Genomic DNA, 18,247 nt, shown 5'->3' with positions numbered 1-18,247 from the left:
AAAACCAGGAAGAGAAGCATAGTCCCCAGCTCTCCTAGGATTATTGTGACGGTAGAATTAGACCTGGGGCTCTAGCTTGAGTATGCATCAGGGTTTGCTGGGGGGCTCGTCGAAACTCAGATAAAGTTCTGATATAGCAGGTCCAGGTGGGGCCTGAGAATTTGCATTCCTAACAAGTTCCTAGGGGGTGGTGGTGGGGCTGGTGTTCTGGGGACCACACTTGGGTTCCCTCTGAGAACCAGAGAAAAACAAATCCATGTTGAAGTGCTTACACCTGCCAGTCCCATAGTAAAGCCTCAGTACACGCTCAGTACATGCTTAGTACTTGCCTGCTTCCATGATGACTGTTAGGGGTGATGGGGTTTTCTGCTTTTGTTCCTGGAGCTTGATGCCCACAGCAAACTCTGTCCTTGCACAGGGCCTGTCAGCCTTGGGCTTATAGGCCTGGACACCCTTGTTTTAAGCATGGTAGAAAGTGCTGGAGGAGGGGTTCTGTTGTGCCAACATTTACTAAGTGCTCGCCATGTCCCAGGCCACGGGATGGGGTAATGGCATCTCACCCTGAGATCTGTGACTGTTTCAGCAAGACCCTTCCCTGAAGGAGCCCAGAGTCTGACAGAAGACAGAGACAAGCAAAGACATTATGACATGGAGTCATATGACCTGCCTGAGTACAAGGAGCAGAAATAGGGCATCCTAATGCCAGTGGAGTTGAGCTGAACCGTCATCAGCCAACTGGATAGAACTGCGGTCTATAGACTGCTTCATCCCCCAACAGCAGAATGCACATTCTTCTCAAGCTCCCATGGAACTTCCACCAAACTAGACCGCATTCTGGTCCATAAAACACACCTTAATGAATCTAAAAGAATAGAAAGCATACAGTGTCTGCTCTTTGACCACCATGGGATTAAACTAGAAATCAGTAAGAGAAAGATAGCTGGAAAATCCCCAAATACATGGAAGTTAAATGACACACTTCTAAATAGCACTTGGGTCTTGGCCCCCATGTCTTATTAGAAGTGTCTAGGTGTGTTATTTAATTTTCTCAAGTGAAATTTTAAAATATTTTGAACTAAAAAAAGGGGGGGGGGACACAACTTACCAAAATTTGTGGGGTGCAGCCAAAGCCGTGCCTTGAGGGAAATTCATAGTTATGCCAGTGGTTTTGGCTTGGATGGGCAGCATCCACTGGGGTGGTGGGAGTCTCTCATTCTGTTCTGAAAGAAAAAGAACCTTGGTGGCTGTGATGCCACCACCAATAACACCACCACCTATTCCTTGTTGAGTCCCTATTAACGTCCTAGATTCCTACCTTGGAGTGTTTGCTATACTTTGTATCCAGAATATTGATTCTCTGAAAATCTACCTAATCACTCACTCAGCTTATCAGAGAGATCACCCCCATTACTCTTTCTCTCCCCCTTTACCCTGCTTTATATTTCTAGGTATGTCTCACCACTTGGACTATTGTATACTTATATACGTTGTCATTGTTGGTCTTTTTCCAATAGAATATCCATAGAATATGAGCTGGGAGTATGTGTGGAGACACAGGGTCTTTGTTCATGGCTGTTTGTGGGGCCTGGTGCATAGTAGGCTCTCAATAAATATTTCTTGATAGATGAAGGTCTGAAGGCAAGCAGGAGAGGTAAACTTTATTCGCTTCTTCCTGCCCTAGGAAGTAGATGCTGGTTTGACTCCCATTTTGTAGGAGAAACTGAGGCACAAAATGACACCAGGCCAAGACAGTGGCAAAAGCAGGATTTATTTCCAGCTCTCTGTGATAACCTAAAAGAGAGAATTTGTTCTTTTTGTCACTTCAGGAGCTTTCAGATTTCCCAAATAGACAATACATGGAAAGCAGACCTCTGCACACCTCCCCTTACCTATTGCTAGAGGAAAGGTGTTGGTCCACAGAGGAGAGAATGGTGCCCATCAAAATGGAGCAGATAACTTGGAGTCTCCACTCTCTGGGCCTAGTCCTCTGGCTTATTGCTGGGGTGGAGGGCCCCTGGGTGGGCCAGAGGCTGACACCAACATTAATGTGCCCCACAGTGGACCGCATCGTGGGCCTGGACCAGATGGCCAAGATGACGGAGAGCTCTCTGCCCAGTGCCTCCAAGACCAAGAAGGGCATGTTCCGCACAGTGGGACAGCTATACAAAGAGCAGCTGGGGAAGCTGATGACCACCCTACGTAACACCACACCCAACTTTGTGCGCTGTATCATCCCCAACCACGAGAAGAGGGTGAGGCCACCTGCCTGGCTCCTGGGGGTGGGGGCCAAAATGTACTCCCTGGGGATATCATCAGGAAGCTTTGGGAAAGCAGACCAGGGTAGAGAGGAATGAGGAAAACCTCCGTACCCCCCGGGCTCCGTCTGATGCAGGTGGAAGGTTGTCTGAATTGGGTACCCACTCCCCATCCTGGAGGCAAAGGAAGGCAAGGAGACAGAAGGGACTTTGAGCCTTGGACTTTTGGTTCAGGGCATCGAATTGCTCATGCATTCATTATTCTAGTCAATATAGGCAATCTAGTCAGTAGAGCTGCACCTGTGCCAGGGACTGAGGATAGAGTGCTGGATAAATCGGGATCCTTGCCTGCAGGTTTCTTCCGGTGATCTAGTGCAGGGGTGCTCAGCTGGGGCAGTGTCCCCCAGGGACATCTGGCCACATCTGCAGACTTCGTTGGCTGTCATAACAGGGAGGGAGCTGCTGTTCAGATACAGTGTAGAGAAGCTGGCAATGCTGCTAAACGCCTTATGGCACACAGGGCAGCCCTCACAGAGGGAAAGCAGAGACTAAGCCCAAGATGTCAGTAGGGCTGATGTCGTGGGAGACCTGCTGGGAGAAAGAGATGCACAAGCCGATACACACAATGCAACATGGTAAATTACAAGAACACCATGCAGCCGGGGCTCCCACTCCAGCCTTGGGGCTCAGAGAACGCTGCCTTGGGAGTGAGTAGGCATCAGCTTGGTGAAGTGGAAGGCAGGGTGGGGAAGGCATCTTAGGCAATGGGACCAGTAGAAGCAAAGATGTGAGATGAGAAGCGAAAGGTCTAGGAGCGACTGGGTCATTTCATGCTGACCTGTGATGGTGTGAGGCAGGAATTGGGGAGAGATGGGGCCGAATCCCTTGGCAGGAGCTGGGTCGTGGCACTCCTTGTGGGTTGACCAGAGGAGGCCATTGTGGGCTTTTAAAAGCAGGGGTATGTCACGATCAGACTGATGTTAGGGAAACAGAATGAGAGGTTGCAGAGGGAGGCAAGACAGGGGCGGGAAGCAGGGAGGGAGTGGTGATGGTGACTGGATGTCCTTTGGGAGCCATCTGGGAGGTAGCTGCTGCAGCACCAGCGACAGGAAGTGAGGGAAGGAGAGGCTTCTAGCCAGGTGATGCTGGTGCCACCAAGTCCAGGAGAGGTGGCACTGGTACCTCAGCTGGGACCTCAGCTGGTGCCTCTGTCAGCCGCAGTGGCCTGACGCTGGGTCACCCAGGCCTGAGATTCGGGGCCTGCTGCTCCCGGAGTCCCAGCCCCCTGGTCCACCACTCTGCCTCTCTGCCCTTGCAGTCTGGCAAGCTGGACGCCTTTCTGGTGCTGGAGCAGCTGCGCTGCAATGGGGTGCTGGAAGGCATTCGCATCTGCCGCCAGGGCTTCCCCAACAGGATCGTCTTCCAGGAGTTCCGCCAACGGTGAGCCTGCTGGGGTCAGGGAAGGGGGCTGGGGTGCAGGGAGTGCGGGGGGTGGTGAGCCAGGCCAGGTGGAGGGCTGGAAGGATGCCGAGAGGCGTTTCATCAGTGGCCTCTTTCCTGTGTCTCCAGCTATGAGATCCTGGCTGCTAACGCCATTCCCAAAGGTTTCATGGACGGGAAGCAGGCCTGCATTCTCATGGTGAGTCCCAGCCCCAGCCCTTCCCCAGGGATCCGCCTGCAAAGTGCCCCCCCCCCCCCAGTTGCTGGGGACACTGCCAGGAGCTCGTTGAGGTGGGACCTTCCTGAAACACACCTCACAGACACGTCACAGCTGAGAATGAGAGCACCTGTCCCCCTTTCTTCTGCAGATCAAAGCCCTGGAACTTGACCCCAACTTGTACAGAATCGGGCAGAGCAAAATCTTCTTCCGGACGGGGGTCCTGGCACACCTGGAGGAGGAACGGGACTTGAAGATCACTGATGTCATCATGGCTTTCCAGGCCATGTGTCGCGGCTACCTGGCCAGGAAGTAAGGACCCGAGCACTGTCGCCTTCCTGCAAAGGGCCCAGAAACACGCCCTCCTCTAGGGCCTCTGCAGCCTCATACTCTGGTTCCCTGCTTTTCTAAGAGGCCACCTGAGTTAGGAAGCATCCTGATCGCCTGGGGCTGCTTCTGGTGGAGGCAGAAACCTACCATTGTAGGGAAGCGCCCCCGTTCTAAGGGCTCTCGTCCTGCCTCCCCTGCTTACTTGCTGGTGAACTTGGGCGAGTTACCCTCTCTCTCTCTACATGAGGCTCAGATCTCTCCACTGGAGGAGGATTCTTATTCCTGCCCATGGGGTTGTGAGGAGTCAGTGGACAGGGCTAGGTTGTCATTTCAGAAGTGTGAGAAGATGGTAGGGATGGGAGGGAAGAAGATTTGGCTATACCCATAACCCCCTGTTCAAAAGGGATTCAGAAGGCAGGGTCTAGGGAGATCGGATGCTCCTTCTGTTTTGCGAGGCTTGGGGTCTGCATGAGGGATGGGGGTCCTCAAGGGAAGTCACACCCCACAGAGGACTGCAGGGGCTGGCGGAGTGGCTCTCTGCCCAGGGCAGAGTAAGCCCCTTCATTACTAAGTGGACCCAAGAGGGTGAAGGCCAGAACCAAGGTGGTGAAGGCCAGAACTGGGAGGTCTGCAGTCCAGGGACAGACCTGAGTGGTTATATTTCATAACTCAATTCTCTGATGCGCCCTCCCACCTCCACTAACGCAAGCAGCGTCATTCTTCAAGTTGACCCATGTACCAAGATGGCAGCCCCGCAGAGAAAGAGGAGCCATTGAGCTCCCCCTGGCGGTGGTTTTGCAAACCCACCAGCCCTGAAACCCAAAGAGCCCTGATTCCGAGTCAGACTTGAGATTTCTAAGACACAAAGACACACCGGAGGAAACAGTGGGTCTGCCTGTCACTCACTTTGGGAAAGACACCGCACGGCTGGAGATGTGTAGGACCCCCTTTAGGAATGGTGGAGTGTAGACTGACTACCTAGGCATTGTTTGGAACACGGCTCTGAGTCCAGGGCGTTTGGTGAGCTGGGGGTTTTCCTTGCCCACTGAGAAGGGCTCTGGCCTCCAGATCATTGAATTGGTCTGCGCCCGGACGACATGCATGTGCTGATGCTCGAGCTTCCTGAAGAATCCGAGCTGGAGAGCAGAGGGGAGGGGTGATGCCCCTGCAGGAGTCACAGAATCACATGCCGGACAGGCGCGTCTTGCTTTTGGGATGTGCGCACGACCCCCGGGGAGACAAGGCTTGGGCGCCCCCCCCCCCGGTCTCCCCGGGGGGTTCTCACAGAACTCACTTCCCCTGCCCCAGGGCCTTTGCCAAGCGGCAGCAGCAGCTGACGGCCATGAAGGTGATTCAGAGGAACTGCGCCGCCTACCTCAAGCTGCGGAACTGGCAGTGGTGGAGGCTGTTCACCAAAGTGAGTACCGCGGAACCCGCCCCTGTCGGAACCCTCCGCCCCGCTCTGCGCCCCAGATGCTCCCGCTGTGGGGCCGCATTTGGTTGACGGCCCGTGTGCGCATGCGCTCGGGGGTTCAGAGTCACACCTCGCCTGTGTGTAGTTCCCTGGCCCGAGAAGGCTTCCCCCTTCTCCTTCGGTCGGCTCGTAGGTTATCAATGACCCTGACTGGGATCCCAAGTGTTTGCACGGGGATCCCTCCGTTGCTCATCTCTGGCCGCACCCACTTCCCCACCATAGCTCCGCTCCTCTGTCCTCCCTTCCTGTGATGTTGCTGTTTCGAGAATGTTCTACAAGTGGAGTCCTACCCCCTGTCATCAGGGCAACTGGCCTTGTCACAAGGCACCGTTCTCTGAAGATCAGGACTTGGGGGCATTCGTGGTGGATCTCATAGTAGCACAATGTCACTGTCCAGCCCCCAACAGACTCCTCCCTCCGTAGGATACTTTGCAACTCTTAAAAATGATGGCTACCTGAAAACGCTCAACCAAAGCCGCGTGGAGGGCCCTTCCCTCCGCACAGTCAAGCCCTACTGTGAAAAACCCACAGCTGATGTCATCCTTAATGGGGACAGAACTGAGAGCTTTTCCCCTAAAGCCAGGAGAAAGACAGGGATGTCCTCTGTCACCGCTTCTATAGCACAAAAAAGGCAGCTAGCAAAAAACAAAGGCATAAAGCTGACAGCAGCATGAGGCCATGATTATCTTTTAGTTTTAAGTAACAGACATGGCGTAGAAAATCAGACAGCGTGGTCTCGGGTGTGTTTTTCAAACACGTAGGAGAAGGACTGGCGGAAAACGTCAAGGGTGCGCACGGTCACCTTGACGGGAAGGCAGAACGTGGGAGATTCCTCCCCCCTTTCCTCCTTGGGATGAAATAAGCCAGTTGGTCAGCAGTAATTCTCTCTCTGGGAAGGGACGAAGTGGGAGAAGGAGAGACTTTCTCCTTTACACCGTGCACATTTTTTCCGGTGGCTTTCGTTGATGATTTCTGAACTTCAGTGCTATGGGTGTGTTGGATGGAAAGCCTGCGTTGCGGGGTGGGGGGGTGCTGTCCTGTGCTTTCTAGAATCTGCAGCGGCAGCCCCGGCCCGTACCCACTAGGTGTTGGTAGCATCCCACACCTGGACTGGAACAGCCCAAACTGTCCTGGGCAATTCCCCCCAGGCATCCCCTCAGGGGTGCGGGATGGCATAAACCGGTCCCTGGTTGAGAACCGCTGATCAGAGGTATCCTGAGAGCTTTTAGCTTCCTTGGGCCATGGACGCCCGTGACGGCTGGCGGTGTGCGCGCAGGTGAAGCCGCTGCTCCAGGTGACTCGGCAGGAGGAGGAGATGCAGGCCAAGGAGGACGAGCTGCAGAAGACCAAGGAGCGGCAGCAGAAGGCCGAGAGCGAGCTCAAGGAGCTGGAGCAGAAGCACTCCCAGGTAGCGGCCCAGAGCCCGGCAGGGGCTGCGGAGGGAGGGCAGCCGTGCCCCTGAGGGGCTCACTGGCCACCCCCCTGCTCCCTGCCTGCAGCTGGCCGAGGAGAAGAACCTGCTCCAGGAGCAACTGCAGGCGGAGACCGAGCTGTACGCTGAGGCCGAGGAGATGCGGGTCCGGCTGGCAGCGAAGAAGCAGGAGCTGGAGGAGATCCTGCATGAGATGGAGGCCCGCCTGGAGGAGGAGGAAGACCGGGGCCAGCAGCTGCAGGCCGAGAAGAAGAAGATGGCTCAGCAGATGCTGGTAAGGCCCTGCAGGGGCTGCTTGCCTTATCGTTTGACCCTCCCTGCAGGCCTGTGAGGGGGGTGTGGTCATGTCTGTCCCCGCTGGGGACTAAGGCTTGGAGGGGATCGGCCGACCTGGTCTCCCAGAGAGCCCGCCCCATTCTCCGGCTCTGTCCTCTGTGTGCAAACACCTTTTCTCCTCACAGCCCCGTGTGAGGGACATTCACATTAGTTAGCTGTTGTTGTAGGACAAAAGGCCCCAGAACTTAGCAGCTTGGAAGGACAAGCTGTCGGGTCACAGGGTCTGGAATCTGAGAGTGGCTCGGCTGGGAGGTTCTGCGTGAGATTCTGCCCGAGGGTACAGTCGGGATGGGAGCCCAGGGTTGGAGGACCCACATCCACGTGGCTAGCTCCCGTGGTTGGAGTCCGGAGGCCTCATCTCCTCACTGGAAGGGTGGGGAGCTTCTCCTTAGGGCTACATGGCCGCTGGCTTCCCCCAGGAAGGGCGAATCAAGAGAAGGAACGGGGAGGAGGCCACAATGCCTCTTATAGCCTGACCTTGGTCATTATAGCTAATTACTTCCTCCTAAATCCAGCCCACACTGATGGGGAGAGGAATTAGCCTGAAACTCTTGAAGGGAAGAGTAGGAGGGTTTGCGGACACATTTTGAAACCACACAGTATCTACTATCCCCATTTGACAGATGGGAAGACTGAGGCTCAAGAAGCCAATGGTTTCCCAAACCTTTTATTTCCAGTAAAAGGAGACCGCAGAGCCGGGGCTGGGGGGCATGAGACCCAGGCTCTGTGTGGCTCAGCCCCCAAGCTGTGAGAGAGGGACCCCGTTGGGAGTGAGGTTTGTGATTTCGTTCCCTCTCCCGCAAAGGACCTGGAAGAACAGCTGGAGGAAGAGGAAGCCGCGAGGCAGAAGCTACAGCTGGAGAAGGTCACGGCTGAGGCCAAGATCAAGAAACTGGAGGATGATATTCTGGTCATGGACGATCAGAACAATAAGCTGTCAAAAGTGAGTGAGTGGGACCAACATCTGCGCTAACCAGGCAGGCTCCCCCGGGGCTAAGCACTCCAGATGCTTCCCCTTTCAGGCCAAATGCACGGTGCGGAAGGCGGCCTCCTGGCTGCCATCTAGAGGCAGGTAGACCCCATGGATGGGGTCCCTGGCGGTCCCTCCAGGACCAGGGCTTGCCAAGGATCAGGTCTCAGAAAATCCATGCCAGTGGGTGCCCTGAGTTGTGCAAAGGCAGCCACATGTGCCTGAGACTTGGGGGCTTTTCCCGCATTCTCATGGGCTACTTCTGGTCAGTGATAGGGTGACCCGCAGGCGTGGTTTGCCTGGGACTGAGGGCTTTCTGGGATGTGAGACTTTCAGTGCCCAAACTGGAAAAGTCCCCATGTCACCTGGAATGAATAGGTCACCCAGATCAGGAACCACTAAGCAGCTCCACTGAGTTCAGACTCCCTTGAGTTCTTTGAGCTAGATGTCAGCTGGGCCCCTGTGTTGGGGTGCAAGGCATGCATGATGAGGGGGGCCCTGGCCTGGTAGGGCTCATACCTAACCATTAGTGACCCTCATAGTCAGGGTTCTGAAGAAGGTGTTCACCATATTATAAAAATAGAACATCAGGGGATAGAAGTAAGGTATTCAGGGAAGGCTTCCTGGAGGAAGTGACATTTAAGAGAAAACCTGAAGAATGAAGAGCACTTGGAAGGGGAGTGGAGAAGCCGCTCAGGAGATGGTCCTATCTGTGCAAAGGCCCTGTGGCAAGGAAAGAGCTGGCATGTGGGAGGAAGGAATGAGGGTTCGATTGCCTGGACCATGAAGTATGGGGGTCAGAGGTCGTATGCGATGTGCTTTAGGGAATGACTGTTAAGAAGCTTTTGTTTTTTTTAAATCATTTTAAAGCTAGAGGTTGTATTGTGTGTTCATCTGGGTTTTCTTTCCACCTGTTTTTCTGGAAGTGACTAAAAATGAAATGTTGATCCTGGAAAAGGGAAGAGAAAGCAATTGATATCTCTTTTCCTTCCCCCCCTCAAGGAGAGAAAACTCCTTGAAGAGAGGATTAGTGACTTAACAACGAATCTTGCAGAAGAGGAAGAAAAGGCCAAGAATCTTACCAAGCTAAAAAACAAGCATGAATCTATGATTTCAGAACTGGAAGGTAAACCTTGCACCTCAAAGGGGGTTTCAAATGGATGTTTTTAAATCAGAGAGCTGGGGTGCCTGGATGGCTCGGTGGGTTAAGCATCTGCCTTCAGCTCAGGTCCTGATCTCAGGGTCCTGGAATCGAGCCCCACATCGGGCTCTCTGCTCAGCAGGGAGTCTGCTTCACTTTCTTCCTCTGCTTTTCCTCCCACTCGTGCTCTCTCTCTTTCAAATAAACAAATTAATTAAATTAAAAAATACAATCAGGGAGTAAATCTGAGCGAGGCCCCTGCAGCAGACACACTAGTAACAAAGGAGCAGCATTGACTTTCCTCCTGCAAGATCATGGTCTGGGCCAGGCCAGGCCAGGCCAGTCACCTGTGGGGCCGTGTGTGTGTGTGTGTGTGTGTGTGTGTGTTCATGTGTGTGTCCGTGAGGTGCCAGAGCAGAGAGGCTTGTCCTCTGGGTGCCTTTCTGGTAGCTGGCACCTGCTGAGGGGCCCCTCGCTTTGTCATAGTGCGGCTGAAGAAGGAGGAGAAGAGCCGGCAGGAGCTGGAGAAACTGAAGCGGAAGCTGGAGGGGGAGGCCAGTGACTTCCACGAGCAGATCGCCGACCTCCAGGCGCAGATCGCAGAGCTCAAGATGCAGCTGGCCAAGAAGGAGGAGGAGCTGCAGGCCGCCCTGAGCAGGTAGCGAGGCTGGTGGGGTGCGTCTGTCCTGTAGGTCCATGTGCCCAGCGGGCTCCCGCCACACCACAGTGGGCCCCGTCTTCCTCCTCCTCCAGGCAGGCCTCCATGCTGCTGGGGGCCTCCCCTGTCCTGCCTGCACCTCCAGAACCATGCCACTGATTTTCTTCTCTTCCCTCCAAACTCATCCTCTCATGCATCGCCCCTCCTCCCGCCACGTCTGCCTCTCAGGTGTCCCGGCCATTCTCATGTCCAGTTGCCCACGGAGCCCGTTTCACTGGAGTCTCAGGCACCACATGCCTGAGGCTGGGACGACCTGTGCCCCTCCTCCTGAGGGTTGTTTTGCCCCCTCTTTGCTCCTCCCACCGCCAGACGCCAGCCGCCCTCAGGTTCTGCCGGTCCTTAGAAACGTGTCCCTGTCCCATTCCCTGTCTGCCCGGCTGGGTTCCAGCTGACAGCCTCACCCTGGGAATCCTGCAGCGACAACTAACAGGGATTTTCCTGCTCACTGTGTGCCAAGCTCTTTCCAGGCAGTATCTTCACACATACACCAGGCTAGGGACGCTGCTGCGATCTCTGTGTCACTGAGCAGGAAGCCGGGCATGGGATCTGAGCCCCAGCACTTCCTGACTGGTCCCATGGCTCTTTTGCTCCCAGTGTGTGCTGCAGGATGGCGCTAGGGTGATGGACCAGAAGCATCCTCTGGGTTGTGAACCTGACCCTTACCTGACCACTTAGCCTTCTCTCTTACTGCTTCCTGTTCCCAAGCTCAGTAGGATCAAGGTGCTCCCCTTGCCCTGAGGAATCTTGCCTCTGGGCCCTCTTTCATGCTGTTCCCTTTCCTTCCATCACAGCAAGAGGCCAGCCCCACCATGCATCAGGAGGGAGCTGCCTTCCACACAGGTCCTAATGGTCTCCAGGCCATTCAGACCACGCTTCTCGCATCCCAACTTGACCCATGGTTGCTGCAACCCCCAGGGGGCCCTGCCTTTTAACATCTCGCCAAGCACTTTGCATGGTGAAGACACTTAGCCACCGTTTGAACCAAAAGAAGAAAGAAAAACAAGTGGTTGCTCAGGAGAAATGATTGTCCAGTGTTCATAAGCATCTATTAAGCTCCTGGTGTGAACGAGGCACCTGGCTAGTTTCGGAGCAGGCTCTGGTTTCCCTCTTTCTCTCTCACTCTCTCTCTCACATGCACACACACACGTACACACACACACACACACACACACACATGCACACATGCGCGCGCACACAGTCTCACCAAAATCTTTTTTTTTTTTTTTAAGATTTTATTTATTTATTTGACAGAGATCACAGTAGGCAGAGAGGCAGGCAGAGGGAGAGAGGGGAACAGCCTCCCCGCCGAGCAGAGAGCCTGATGCGGGGCTTGATCCCAGAACCCTGGGATCATGACCTGAGCCGAAGGCACAGGCTTTAACCCACTGAGCCACCTGGCACCCCAAAATCTGTTTTTTTGACATCAGATCTGTCCTAACCCGCAAGCAGTCCCACCTAGAAAGAAGGGGTCCACCGTGTCCCCGGGATGTGGCCGGAACCTGGTTTAATGTCCGTGGAACATGAGTATCTCATTCCAGGAAATCATTTTTGGCGATGTCGGGGATCGCAGGGTCCAGAGAGCCCGGGGTCTTCATTCTGGTGATCTGTCCCCGGCAGGCTTGACGACGAAATCGCTCAGAAGAACAATGCTCTGAAGAAGATCCGGGAGCTGGAGGGTCACATCTCGGACCTCCAGGAGGACCTGGACTCGGAACGGGCCGCAAGGAACAAGGCTGAGAAGCAGAAGCGGGACCTGGGGGAGGAGCTGGAGGCGCTGAAGACAGAGCTGGAGGACACCCTAGACAGCACGGCCACCCAGCAGGAGCTCAGGTGGGTGCCCGGCCCACAGAGTCCAGTGGCTCCCGCCACTCCGCTGCACAGATGGGGTGGCCAGGGTCAGGGTTGGGAGCAATGGGCAGCCGCCAGGCACATCCTGAACCCCGGGGTCCTCAGGCCCTACAGTTAACGTCTGTAATAGAGGTGCCATCCTTTCTCGTCTTATTTTGCATCACGGTAGTCAGACTTACTTGATTTGAAAACGATTTGAAAGCTCTAGGAATGTAGACACGAAAAACGTCACTCTTAGTCCTAACACAGTCCATGTGTTTTGGGTATTCCTTCTTGCCTTTTTTTTTTTTTTTTTTAATTTATTTGACAGAGAGAGATCACAAGTAGGTAGAGAGGCAGGCAGGGAGAGAGAGTAAGGGAATCAGGCTCCCTGCTGAGCAGAGAGCCCGATGCGGGGCTCCATCCCAGGACCCTGAGATCATGACCAGAGCTGAAGGCAGTGGCTTTAACCCACTGAGCCACCCAGGCACCCCTTTCTTGTCTTTTCATGGGGTGTCTACATGTGTTAGTAATTCTCCAGATTCCAGTCCCCGAGAGCATGTGTCTAAGTTTTGTGATACATGTTTTAAAATAACATTTGTTGGTGGGGTCCTTAAGACGTGCTAGCGGATCACAGATTCCAGCAACAAAAAAAAAAACCACCCCAAAACAAACACATACAGAACAACCCCCCACTCCCAAAACCAGTTTACCTGCTAGATAAGGAATGCTGACTTTAGAGAAAGTAGGTCATTTATTCATTCAACAAACATGCAAATGCGTTTGAGTGTGTCCATGTCAGGTGCTATGCTAACACTGAGACTGATTTCCCACGTTTGGGGTTCTGTACCACACTCCTTACCTGGGCGGAGAAGCCAGCCTTGTGTTCCCCTCCCCATAAGGCCCATGATCCAGAAAAGCCCGGTGCAGTATTTTAAACACATGGGCTCAGAGCCAGACCAGATTCTGGCTCTGTCAACAAGTGCCCACTGCTTACCCTCTCTCAGCCTTAGCTTTCTCATCTGTAAGTTGGAAGAATATACCTGCCTCTGAGGGTCACTCTGAAGGTTATATGAGGTCACATACAAAAAGAACTGAGGTTGGGGCCTGGCACATAGTAAGTTCTCAAGAAATAAGAGCTAATATTAATATTTGAGGAATATTTTGCAATTCACAGATGTTCTTTCAACACATTCCTATTTTTGTTTATTTATTTGTTGGCCTTGAAGAGTTTCTGGGTGGTCACCATGCTCTCCCTTTCGCAGCGGAGGAAATGCTAGGTCCAGAGAGGTTGGGTGACTCCCCTGAGGTCACATAGCCAGGGAGGGGCCGGTGATGGAGACCTCAGCTCTGGGTCCCGGGAGAGCTCTCGTCCCTTTCCATGGCGCTGTCTGAGGCGAAGCCCTGTGTCCACCCAACAGCCAGCCTCTGTGTTCTTCCTGCCCAGGGCCAAGAGGGAACAGGAAGTGACGGTGCTCAAGAAGGCCCTAGAGGAGGAGACGCGGTCCCACGAGGCCCAGGTCCAGGAGATGAGGCAGAAGCACACACAGGCCGTAGAGGAGCTCACGGAGCAGCTGGAGCAGTTCAAGAGGGTACGTCGTGGTCGTTTCGCGAGCACGGTACACGGACAGCTCCCCATAACCATGGATCGAGGTCGGGGCTGAGAAAGAGCCAGCCCTACGAGACTATAATGATGGGTCATGAGAGCATTTATTAAGCACCCACTGTATACGTGCCAGTCAATCCTCACAACCAGCTATGACGTAGCTACTGCTGAGCTTGACACGTGAAGGAACAGAGTGCCTGGAGGTGAAGAGACTTACCCAAGGTCACACAGCCATTGATCGAGCTGTGATTTGAACCCGCGTGGGTGGTCCAGTCTGCAGACTTGCCTCACACCCTCCCCAGGGCAAAGTCTAAAATCCACAGCACCCCCTACCCCTCCCCAGATAAGCAACTATTTAGCAAAACTTCTGGGAGGGGAACTTAAGACGGAGGCCATCCTGTAATTTCTCTGCAGATTGGCAAGAGTTTGAGAATGACTAGATCTAATCATTCCCCCGCCCCCCGGGGTTGACTATTTGGGGTGTATGGCACACAGGGCAGCAAAATAGCACTCCTCTGAATTCGGTGTACGGGGAACTTCCTCTCCCTTGGGAGAATTTCCCGGTTTCATTCAGGGGTGAGCTTTCTCGCTTGTGACGTCCAGACTGTTTCCGTCCAGATCGGATTTTGTCTCTCACCCACAGCGCTACGGCTGCCCCGCATCCCTACACTATCTAGGTATCCCCGCAGCTCGACTAAGTGGGGAGGGCACGTGACCTAACATTTGCTGGAGTTGGCACCTGTTTCTGTCACCAGCCCAGGTGACTATTCTTCAGGGGGTGGCTTACTGACACCTTCCTGGGAGCTGGGTCACCACTGCTTCTATTAGAATCTGCAGAGGTCCTGCCCGTGAAAATAATGGCTCCAGGCCCTTAGGCAGCACAGGTAGCGAGCTAGATGGTTCCATGGTTTTACAAACACTAATTCATGTCCTCTGCAGCCTTGTTCATGAGCAGATCTCCTGGCCCCATTGCCTCCTGTACACAGGTGGCCTTAGAAATGGGGTGCGAGACCAAGCACCCCGCAAATGAATAAAAGGACACTTGTTCGTGTCCTCTTGTCAAGTGGGATCTGAATACTAACCTTTGACCTTCTGTCAAGTCTTTATGCGTGTTGGACAAATAAGATTTTGCTAATCGTAACTACGACGTGCATTTCCCCTTCCGGTACTATGTTGAACGGAAATGAAGAGCGTGGACATCCTTACCTTGTTCGTGATCTTAGGGGAAAAGCTCTGTTTTTCCTCACTGAGTATGATGTTTGTCTTGTTTTTTAAAGTCAGAATTCCTCAGGTATATGCAGTAAAACCCACCAATTTTAATATAACCAGCACCTGTCATGATAGAGAACGCTAGAATTTTGGGTAAAGAAGTTGGAATCCGATTTTAATTTTTTAAAAAATATTTTGTTTGACAGAGAGGGAACACAAGCAGGGGGCGTGGGAGAGGGAGAAGCAGGCTTCCCGCCAAGCAGGGAGCCCAAGTGGGGCTCGATCCCAGGACCCTGGGATCATGCATGACCTGAGCTGAAGGCAGATGCTTAAGGACAGAGTCCCCCAGGTGCCCCTGGAATCCAGATGTTTGCATGACCTTATGTTAAGGTGTTGGCGGCTAAGAATAGGTCAACCAGGACAATGACAACAGGTTGGATGTAGCCTGGGAGATACTCACTTGCAAACTCTGAGATTCAGAAAAAGAGAATACAGACAGTCTTACTGTGACTGGTGGGCCCTCCCCACTCCCCACTCCCCACCCCCGTGTCAACGAGCCCAGGTGCCTGGAACCTTCCTGACTCGCTGGACGGAAAGGGAAAGCGGAAGATGCCCCAAGGGATAGAGGTTCCCACCTTAAAGTGCCTTCCTGGCCAGAGCTGTAAGGCCTTCCCTTTCCTCTGTTGACTTGGCCAGGCCAAGGCCAATCTAGACAAGAACAAGCAGACGCTGGAGAAGGAGAACGCTGACCTGGCCGGGGAGCTGCGGGTCCTGAGCCAGGCCAAGCAGGAGGTGGAGCACAAGAAGAAGAAGCTGGAGGTTCAGCTACAGGAATTGCAGTCCAAGTGCAGCGACGGGGAGCGGGCCCGGGCCGAGCTCAATGACAAGGTCCACAAGCTGCAGGTAAGGTGGCGAGCATCCCTTGGTCCCAGCTCTGCAGCCATGGAGCTCCTCTCAGCTAACCGAAGTCTCAAACTTGCTGCAAAGCAAGTTGGTTTCCTCTTGTTGCGTTCCTCAAGGAGAGGAGATGATTTCCCTCTTCCGTTCCATCTTCAGAAACCTTCGTCTCATTCAGCAAGTATTTGAGTATTTGCCGTAGGCTGGGCGCCATGTTTAAGGCTGAGCTACAGGGAGCAAGAGAGACACAGCGCCTGCCCCACTAGAACTCTGACCCAGTGGAGGGAGAGGCATTTCTAATCCCATGAATGAAGGTCCAGTGATGCCGTAGGTGTAAGTTAACAAAGGGCTTGGCCTGCAGGAGGAGGAGTCGGGAAAGGTTTCTATAAGACGGAAGTACAGTCTGAGATAAGAAGGCTGGGAGGCAGAGGGAGCAGCATGTGCAAGGGCCCAGTGGTAGGTGGGGAAATTAGATCAGAGAAGTAGAGCTAGAATGCTGAGCTGGAAGGCAAAACGTGCTGCAAAGTGGGACTAGAGAGGTAGGTCCTGGCTGAATGGCACAGGGCCTTCAAGGCCCCATTCTATGTACATTCGTCTTTACTCCGAGTGACAAGAAGCTATAGATAGGCTTCAAGCCGAGCAAAGATGAAGTCTGTCTGTCTTTGGTCTTACTTAGCTTTGACTAGACATTTGGCCCGATTTCCAGTTGTGGGATACAGGCAGGCCTTTGATAATTATTTAATGTGCTTACAGCCTGGGATAAGAGGGTAGGGGAAGCATTAAATGGGATTTTTTCCTGCGTGCAGGGGAGAGCAAGGGTTCTGCTCTCCTAACAGAAGCAATGTGCTAGAGGAGCAGAGTCAGAATCACTTTCATCCTCATAAGTGAGAAGAGGATGGACGGTGGACTGACACCTGCAAAAGGACCTGCTCCTGCATCTCTGGCCCATGAGAGGGCCAAGACTAGGGGTGAGGAAGAGGGCGGTGGAAAATGGCCCTTAGAAGTGGACATGCCCTCCATATCCTCTTCTCCAGCATTAGGGGGCGGGTGAGTCCAGAAGAGCTCTGTGTGGGGATTCTCAAACCTGTTTCATTTTCCCCAACCTTGGCAAGGATCTGGGTTCTATTTAGTGGAATTTGGGCCCAGTCAATACAGTTGGGCGCTCTAAGAGGTTCTTAGAACCAGGCCTCCCAGCTTGGAGGTGATACACTTCCCTTGGGAGCTGCAGAGCTAGTGTGATCAGGCCCCATAGCTCCTGGTTGTGTCTCAATCGGCAGATCCCACAGGAACTACCGCGCGACTAGAGAGGGCTTCTCTTACTTAACAAGGACCCTGTTCTGAAGGTTCTAACCGAAGTCTCTTGGTGTCCTCAGAATGAAGTGGAGAGCGTCACAGGGATGCTCAACGAGGCTGAGGGGAAGGCCATAAAACTGGCCAAGGACGTGGCATCCCTTGGGTCCCAGCTCCAGGACACCCAGGTGGGTATTCGGCCACATCCTCCGGAGGGACCCCGGGGTATGAACTTCCGGGCATGGGTCCCTGGGACTTCCGTGCGTCCTTCCGTAGGAGTTGCTTCAAGAAGAAACCCGGCAGAAGCTCAACGTGTCCACCAAGCTGCGGCAGCTGGAGGACGAGAGGAACAGCTTGCAGGACCAGCTGGACGAGGAGATGGAGGCCAAGCAGAACCTGGAGCGTCACATCTCGACTCTGAACATCCAGGTGCTGGCTCTGTGTGCGTCCTTGCTGTTCTAGGACTGAGCCTTTTGGGGAGAGCAGGAGCTCAGATGGGCTGTGGTGGTAGAGCCTTGGAGCCATTTCCCTTGGCTCACTGGCTCCCCCTGCTGTTGAATTTCTGCAGTGCAGCGAAGGTTGTCTCTTCCCAGGGTGGGGTCAGGGATGGGAATCACCCAAAGGCCCTCCCCTTATTGGACCCTGGACACTGCCATTTTAGCTCTCCGATTCAAAGAAGAAGCTGCAGGACTTTGCCAGCACCGTGGAAGCCTTGGAAGAGGGCAAGAAGAAGTTCCAGAAGGAAATCGAAGGCCTCACCCAGCAGTTCGAAGAGAAGGCAGCTGCTTATGACAAACTGGAAAAGACCAAGAACAGGCTTCAGCAGGAGCTGGACGACCTGGTCGTCGATTTGGACAACCAACGGCAACTGGTGTCCAACCTGGAAAAGAAGCAGAAGAAGTTCGATCAGGTAGGGGCTGGAGGGTGGTCCACTCTGTGTGCGGACACGGGCGGGGGTAGGTGGGGCTCCGAGGCAGCTGGAGGGGTTGCTGTGTCTCTGCAACTCATCCCTGCTTGGCTGGCAGCGACGGAAAGTCACCTTGTCCCGGGTGACCATGAAACACGAGAGCTCCTAGGTCAGAGTGGGGAGAGCAGCAGCGCCCGG

At 53.8% G+C, this 18,247-nt stretch overlaps 1 protein-coding gene across 4 annotated transcripts in view; it reads left to right on the top strand.

Moving 5' to 3' along the window:
- MYH11 (myosin heavy chain 11) overlaps nt 1–18,247 on the top strand; it is a 111,043-nt gene that overhangs the window by 79,490 nt on the left and 13,306 nt on the right. For all 4 annotated transcript variants that reach the window (XM_047714670.1, XM_047714669.1, XM_047714673.1 and 1 more), the window contains 16 exons: nt 2,059–2,252; nt 3,574–3,695; nt 3,825–3,894; nt 4,064–4,224; nt 5,551–5,659; nt 6,993–7,124; nt 7,216–7,422; nt 8,290–8,427; nt 9,457–9,580; nt 10,082–10,253; nt 11,931–12,143; nt 13,588–13,732; nt 15,652–15,858; nt 17,226–17,330; nt 17,419–17,571; nt 17,804–18,052. In XM_047714670.1, the coding sequence (XP_047570626.1) occupies nt 2,059–2,252; nt 3,574–3,695; nt 3,825–3,894; nt 4,064–4,224; nt 5,551–5,659; nt 6,993–7,124; nt 7,216–7,422; nt 8,290–8,427; nt 9,457–9,580; nt 10,082–10,253; nt 11,931–12,143; nt 13,588–13,732; nt 15,652–15,858; nt 17,226–17,330; nt 17,419–17,571; nt 17,804–18,052 (2,501 nt within the window). The remainder of the gene's footprint in view (nt 1–2,058; nt 2,253–3,573; nt 3,696–3,824; nt 3,895–4,063; nt 4,225–5,550; nt 5,660–6,992; nt 7,125–7,215; nt 7,423–8,289; nt 8,428–9,456; nt 9,581–10,081; nt 10,254–11,930; nt 12,144–13,587; nt 13,733–15,651; nt 15,859–17,225; nt 17,331–17,418; nt 17,572–17,803; nt 18,053–18,247) is intronic.

This window comes from Lutra lutra, chromosome 18 (genome assembly GCF_902655055.1).
Source record: "Lutra lutra chromosome 18, mLutLut1.2, whole genome shotgun sequence".
NCBI classification, from domain to species: domain Eukaryota; kingdom Metazoa; phylum Chordata; class Mammalia; order Carnivora; family Mustelidae; genus Lutra; species Lutra lutra.
This window is presented reverse-complemented; position numbering and strand designations above follow the sequence as displayed.